This window comes from Cydia amplana, chromosome 1, assembly GCF_948474715.1.
Source record: "Cydia amplana chromosome 1, ilCydAmpl1.1, whole genome shotgun sequence".
Classification (NCBI taxonomy): domain Eukaryota; kingdom Metazoa; phylum Arthropoda; class Insecta; order Lepidoptera; family Tortricidae; genus Cydia; species Cydia amplana.
Window position 1 is genome coordinate 28,141,220 of NC_086069.1, and position 7,630 is coordinate 28,148,849.

The 7,630-nt window shown below is 38.6% G+C and overlaps 1 protein-coding gene across 1 annotated transcript; it reads left to right on the forward strand.

Moving 5' to 3' along the window:
* The first annotated feature begins 786 nt into the window (after nucleotides 1-786).
* On the forward strand, nucleotides 787-7,361 carry LOC134651991 (esterase B1-like). The gene is made up of 4 exons (XM_063507144.1): nucleotides 787-861; nucleotides 4,535-4,670; nucleotides 5,577-6,871; nucleotides 7,197-7,361. The coding sequence occupies exons 1-4, from the start codon at nucleotides 794-796 to the stop codon at nucleotides 7,357-7,359; spliced, it is 1,662 nt and encodes a 553-aa protein (XP_063363214.1). The 5' UTR covers nucleotides 787-793; the 3' UTR covers nucleotides 7,360-7,361.
* The last annotated feature ends 269 nt before the right edge of the window (nucleotides 7,362-7,630 follow it).

The following is a 7,630-nucleotide window of genomic DNA, read 5'->3' on the forward strand; positions in this document are numbered from 1 at the left end:
AATTTACGTAATTGTTATTCAGATAGGATAGGGAGCCTTTAAAGTTTAAGTCATGGTTAAGTAGATAAATTATATGGAGACAGTTGGAGATGACAAGTCATTTGTTCCGAAGCTATGTGAAATATATTATTGTCCTTAACACCACCAAACGAGCGTAATTGTCGCCCAGACAAGCAATATGCGCAGAAAATATCTTAGTGTGAAAGGTCTCTAAAACAATAAGTAGATAAGATTTTATCACCCAGTCGAGTAATTGTTCCTGCAGAGATAATGATAACAGCAGATTACACCCAGACACCAGTTCCAAAGTATCGTAGCATGTATTGACGTACACACCTATTATTAATTTACCTGTATTTTAATTGATTCTCAGGTAAATTTCTAAACATTTCTGATTATTGGAAAAAGGTTCTTGTTGAGTGTAAACTTGGTTTATTTTCTTTGTTAGTGTGTATAGTCCAATTAGTTTCAATTGAAAAGTGCATTTTATCGTAATACAATCGCCATCAGATATATTGGCGCTCACAAATATCTGAACACGCCTCTATTGTCGGGGCGTTAGAGTGCGTGTTCAGATATTGTGAACACCTTGGCCGCTCCGATATATCTGATGGAATAAAAAGCAAATTACTCTGCATTTTTAATAATTCAAAAATATAATTTCATTTAAATAAATTATGGCAGTTTCTACTGTCCGAGTCATTAATTAGGTGTAATATAGGTAAGTTGTACGGTGTAACGAGTGTAAATCTTTTCCAGCCTTTTTAACAAGAGCCTCGATACGTCAGTAAAAATGCATTGGCGGTCAATATGTTGCCCGGTATGCACTCCATCGGCTCCAACCCCAAAAAGAACATCGCAGTAAGTAATTTCATGTTCATAATGAAATAAACTACCTAAACCTGCCTGATTTTACGCCTTATCCCTTCCACTTAATACATTTCTGTCAGATGGCGTTTTTTTATTATTTTATTTAAAGCTTTTATATTAAAGTCCATTTACTACGTCAAGTTGGATATCATATGAAAAAGCTTAAGTTGTACATTCCGAAACATGTTTTTGCAGAAAAATAGATAGTGACGGCCACATAATTATTCGGAACACGTCCTCTTTTCAACAAAAGGTGTTTCTTTATTTATCTTATACCTTTAAACGAGCAATTCTTGTATAGGTATTTATATATTTCGGGGATCTCGGAAACGGCTCTAACGATTTCGATGAAATTTGCTATATTTGGGGGCGAAAAATCGATCTATTCTAGTATATCTCTGGTAAAATGCGCATGGCGCGCGCAAAAGCTCGGTCTCGCAGATACCTATTAATTAGATTTTAGATAGAAATCCCACAAAACTGTTATATTATACGAATGTTACGATATACCTACCTATACCATATTTGGCCACGGCCACTTCGGCCGTCACGATCTATTTGATACTGACTGTAACTTGTAGGTACCTACAGATAAGTAGGTACATAAACAGTACTATATTAGACAATTAAATTATCTACTGCTTCGGATTTTGGCAATACGTTTAACAAATAAAAGATGAGAATCAATCTTAATTAATAGCCATAATATAAACATTATTATTGAGCGGATCAAAGACCGACCGCGACCTTGAGACATGGCTGAATTTAGATAGCTACAAACAAAATACACGTGTACATATCTGCAGGTAACAATTCAATTCAAATTCAAACATATTTATTGCTCTTGCTGCTACAGCAATTTATTTTTATACCTACATTAATTAATTTAATAATTTACTTATTTATTTATTTGTTTATTTTTAAAATTAATATTTTTAAATACCTACATTAAATAAACCTAGTAAACGTTCTATAGTCTGTCAAGCAGGATATGTCAGTAGCAATGTAAAGCAAACTAAAATATGGTATCCCTAGGAAACGAACAAAAAGCAGCAATGTACATCGAACATCGATGAAATGTAAACAAAACAGTTCCACAGATAAGATTAAATGACACGCGATTTTAGAATAATTCAAACGTAGTGTTGCTAACCCGCGATTTTTCAAATCTGCCGCCTTTTTCTACTGACAAGATTTGCTTGAACGAGTATATTTTAAAATTGCATTACTTATGGTGTAAACCTCTTTACAATGTATTTAAATAGCTCAGAAGTTTAATTAGGTCCTAATCATGTCCATTTACAATATTTTTTTTCATGAAGATTAAACAAAACAGTCGTCCAATTCTATTTATGTGATTCGTTTTTGTAAAATTAAACAAGCAATGAGTGCCATTAAGGGCCACCCCACATTAGCGTCTCCCGAGTGTCGAAGTCAACTCTACGGCTGCTGAACAATGATTTATATAGTCCGTCAACCAAATCTTGTCAGTAGCAATGTAAAGCAAACTAAAGTAGGGCAACACTCAAAGAGCAGTATTGCGCTAAGAAAAGCAGCAATGTACATCGAACAAAAGATTTTTTTTCCGCTGAGCGCGCCCTGCGTACGTCACTTCAAATTGTCACTCGCGGTTTAATGAAAAAAATTGAAACATGGACGGACAATTTAAAAGCGATGTTAAAACAATGTTACTCAAAATGATGAACAAATTTGAAGATATCAAAAACAACTCCCTATCGTAGTGCTTATATTCTCTTTGTTCCCTATCTATGTCTTCTAAGTTTACTAAAATAAAATCATATCAAAATGCAGATAATTAGATAGTGCATATATTTGTTATTTACAATATAATATGCCACTTGTTAATGTAAATTAGTGTACTGTTCTGGATGAATATGACATACCTGTGTAATTTTTTTGATTGGTATATATTGTACAATATACATATTAAAAATAAAACAACTGATATTTGGGTGTTCATTTAATTTAAAGGTAAATAAGATAAGGGTCACTTTTCGATTTGGTTGCGTTGTACACGTACATAAACCGCCATAGGTAAGTATTGTCTGAAGAGATACTACCTACTACGAACGCCTTATATTGGGCAAGATTTAATCCTGCAACAAACATGTATGGATTAGGTAGATATTGCGAAAGAACGGCGATATAATCAAGGCTCTTAATACTGTTTAAAAGGTTTACTTTTGTAAATAGTCACAACTGATTGCTGAAAATATTAGACATGCGGGCCTATGGACGGTTTCCTGGACACAATTTATGGTATTGTTGGATAGATTTAGGCATACGTTTTAATTTTGTTTATGCCTTTTAACCCTAAAACAAAAAAACTGAACATAATCTTAAAAGTTCGAAAGAGTTCTTCCAGCACTTGTTATAACCTCAATTTTTAGTAATGTTTACCATCAACGAGCATGATTGTACATTGTAGGCCCCTTAGCTTTGCTTATTCTTATTTAATGTATTGGTATTTAATGGTGACAGCAGAAATATCTCTTGAAACAGAAACGATTCAGAATGAAAACCAAATGAAAACAAATAAGGTGACGGCTGTCATTCACGATCCACATTACACAGATAAAACACAGATGACACGCGTTTTGGAATTATTTGAACACAGTGTTGCTAACCCGCGATTTTTCAAATTTGCCGCCTTTTACTACTGACAAGATTTGGTTGACGGACTTTAACTCAAGATAGGTTATAGGCGTTCCAAAATTGAAGCGCTTAACTTGTGAAAAATTGGACAAGTTTTCTTTAGTCGCGGCTGGACAAGCGAGGAATTTGCACGTGCTAACGAGCTCCCGCACACCGAAAGAGAAAGGGTCGACCTTATGTTTAACAACGAGTATGAGAAAATTAATCATAAATTATAGATTTCTTCGTAGGCACAGAAATAAATATGGAAGTATTTTTTGTGCTCTTCAAGTATGAGTATAACCTATCCAGGTTATATAATATCATTGCTGCTGAACTGCTGCTCGACACAACGTTGTTGCAACTGTTCTGCGACCAACGACGCCATTTTCCATAGCGCCGACTAGACGCCAAGACTTGTGTGGGGTGTGGAGTGGCCCATAATCGAACTATTTTAGCATAGCAGTAAGCCAGAAGCCATAGACATCCATTTACACCTGTCCTTTTATCTTGTGTCTTTCCATGCAACCAGCTAGATTCAGCCGGGCCATTTTATTTAAAGTTGTACTTACATTACACTTTTTTTTATTTGGAATTTTTTATATATTTTTTTCTGCTCAGAATCACGAGCTGTTTCGATCCTAAATTAGGATTCCTAAAGGAGAATAAAGTGTCCCAATGTTTTTGCCATTAGTGGCAACTTTCAAGCACTAACGACCACCGAGCAAAGCCGCAGACGGACAGACAGACATGGCGAAACTATAAGGGTTCCTACTCCTAGTTGACTATGGAACCCTAAAAATGACCCATCATGTCTAAAGGCCACTTTATTATCGATTCCCAACCGTCAAACCACGCGCATGTCATTTACGCGCATCACGACAGCCGCAACAAAAATAGTAAACAGCTGATCGTGATCACTTTGGCGCCTAACCAAAAACCTTTAAAAGCATAAAACTATTTTTAACTCCGTCACTCCTTAGTTGAATCGGGTCAGTGTCAGTTTCAGGGTGGTGAAAATGGCGGTGGTGAAAACGCAGTACGGAGTGCTGCAGGGCTGCGTGTGTGAAGGCACGGAAGGGAGCTATGTTGCGTTCAAGGGCATCCCATACGCTAAGCCGCCGGTTGGAGATCTCAGATTCAAGGTGAAATTAAAACGCTATAAATGTACTATATTATTGTAAGGTTTTAACAAAAATGTACCGGCCATGTGAGTTTTTTTTCCATTTATACATTTTATAGGTTAAGTTGCCTAGTTAGGTACCTAAGTACATACATATCTAAAGTCCATTAGGTACACGTTGTTTTTGTTTGATGACTGCTCTGCATAGACTTGTGTGTGATGCAATGAATGCGTGATGTTTCAGCAACTTTTTTTATAAATAGCTTGACTGAAGTTGAACGAGTCATTATTTGTAGGTTTCGATCTATTTTGAAAAGCTGAATTTATTCTATAAATTTTCATAATAGATTGGTAACTTTACATGGCATACCTTTGGCGTACCTAGGATGTATGGCTTAAAAATGCTTACCTGATATTACGCTTGCCAAAATGCATGTCGATAGCTACTGAGGATTATTTTAGTTTAGGTACATGCCATGAAAGACTGTTAGGGTCACCCCTCACTAGCGTCAGCATCATCAGCTTCGAGCATCAGCGTCTAATCAGCGCTATGCAAAATGGCGTCACTGCACAGTTGCACCAACGTTGCGTCGAGAAGCAGCCATAGAGTTGACTAGACGCCGACGACGCGACACTCGTGATGGGATCCGGACGAGTATTGCTAGAGACGAATGGTTTATGCCAGAATTGCCAGATATAAGTATATACAGCGAGGTACCTACCTATCTACAGATGTATCGGCGGAAACTGCGGAAAGATCCCAAAATTGTCAAGCTTTCTATATACCTTAGAAATGTCTTATTAGATAAATTCTCTTTAATTCCTGAAAATTTTTGACATATTTTTTCGACTTTTTGGAAAATTTCTGCAGCTTGGAAATCTTAAAACTGTGAAAGATAGAAAAACTAATAGGTAGTTACTCTTCCAGGCTCCCGAACCACCGGAGCCGTGGGAGGCGATCCGCGACGCGACACAACACGGCCCCGTCTGCCCGCAATTCAACGAGCGCCTGGACCGCATCGACCTCGGCAGCGAGGACTGCCTCTACCTCAACGTGTACTCCAAGACCCTCACGCCCCCCCACCCCCTCCCCGTCATGGTCTGGATACACGGCGGCGGGTTCTACACCGGCTCCGGAAACTCCGACTTCTACGGACCCGACTTCTTCATGGCACATGATGTTATACTCGTCACTTTTAACTACCGACTAGAGGTGCTAGGGTTTCTGTGCTTGGAAAGTGAAGAGGTCCCTGGCAATGCTGGTCTTAAAGACCAGGTAGCAGCTTTGAAATGGGTGAAGCAGAATATTGCCGCTTTCGGCGGTGACCCGAACAACGTAACTATATTCGGATGCAGCGCGGGAGCGGCCTCTACATCCTTACATTTAGTGTCTAAAATGAGCCAAGGGTTATTCAATAAAGCTATTTGCCAAAGCGGCGTGTGCTTGAACGAATGGGGCTACACTTTATACGGCCGGAAAAGAGCGTTTCAGCTGGGAAAGCGACTAGGCCTAGACACAGAGAACCCGCAAGAATTATTAGAATTCTTAAGAACTGTACCAGCCTCGTCTTTAATTAGTATACAATTGCCGTTTATAGAGTCAGGATTGAGTGACATCGCTGATGGTATTCTGTTCGGGCCTGTGATTGAAAACACTGAACTCAACGTAGAAAAGTTTATAACAGATCTCCCTCCAGACTTGGTAAAATATGGGAAAATAGCTAATGTCCCAGTCATAGTTGGTTACACATCTGGAGAAGGTATTGAAATAGCTAGAAAATTACCGACTCTGATCCCGTTCTTACCCGTGCCTGGAGCAGTTGTCCCACGAGAATTGAAACTAAAATGGGAAACTGATAAAATACATGCAGCAGATAAGAGAATTAGGAAAATATACTTCGATGGGAACGAAGTAACACCAGAAATGTTGCAGGAGGTAGCTAATCTCGAAACGGATAGAATGTTTTCGTATAACATACGTAGATACGCTCGGTATCACTGCTTGTATAACACAGAGCCGGTATATTTGTACAAGTTCACACCAGAGACTGAAAGAAACTATACGAAGAAGCTCTATAAGATGGAGAGCGTGAAGGGCGTGTGCCATTCTGAGGAGCTGCACTATTTATTCCACGTGACGTGTCTGGACATACCGTTGACGGACGAGTCGAGGGGTGTTATACGACAAGTAGTAAAACTATGGACGAACTTTGCTAAAACGGGGTAAGCATCTACGAACAGGGGCCCGTTTGGCCGTTTCTCAAAAGCTTGTAACTTGTAATACAAGCGGATGTCACTTTTTGACATCTTTTGTTAGAAACGGACTTCCACTTGTATTACAAGTAACAAGCTTTTGAAAAACGGGCCCCAGCTCTAGTTTAAAATACAACGGTCAATGTTCTCGTTAACACATCTCGAAATGCAGATATCTCTACCGTGACTTTCGTACCTATAGATACTGTCGTCAGTTACTAAAGAAAGGAGTTTAAAAGCGCTTTAGGTTAGTATTTATATGCTGTTCGTCTAAACAGTACCCTTTATATTTCAGGAAGCCCACCGCTGATAATTTCACAGAATGGAAACCGTTCTTCGAAACGGAACGCAATTGCTGCATAATCGGATCCAAGCTCAGCTGCGTCCAAGATGTGGATGGGGAGCATATGAAATTCTGGGACGACATCTATGGAGAAGCCGAGATAAAAAGACTGTAACTTAACGTTGTTATATTATATAGGGTGCACAGTAATTAATGGATAACCTTCTAACCACCAAGAGTTTTCGAGATATTCGCACTTTTACTAAATCTTAAAGTCGATTTTCTAGGCCAGCCTAAGTAGGTCACTGATCATTTGTCAAGAGGGCGCTGTTATTCTCATGTATAGGGTGACAGTTCCGTATAGTATGAAGAAAATAGTTCCAGTGGAATTCCGCAACATGGCGCGTGATCATATGTGACGTTCCACGGCAAAAGGTACCTTATGG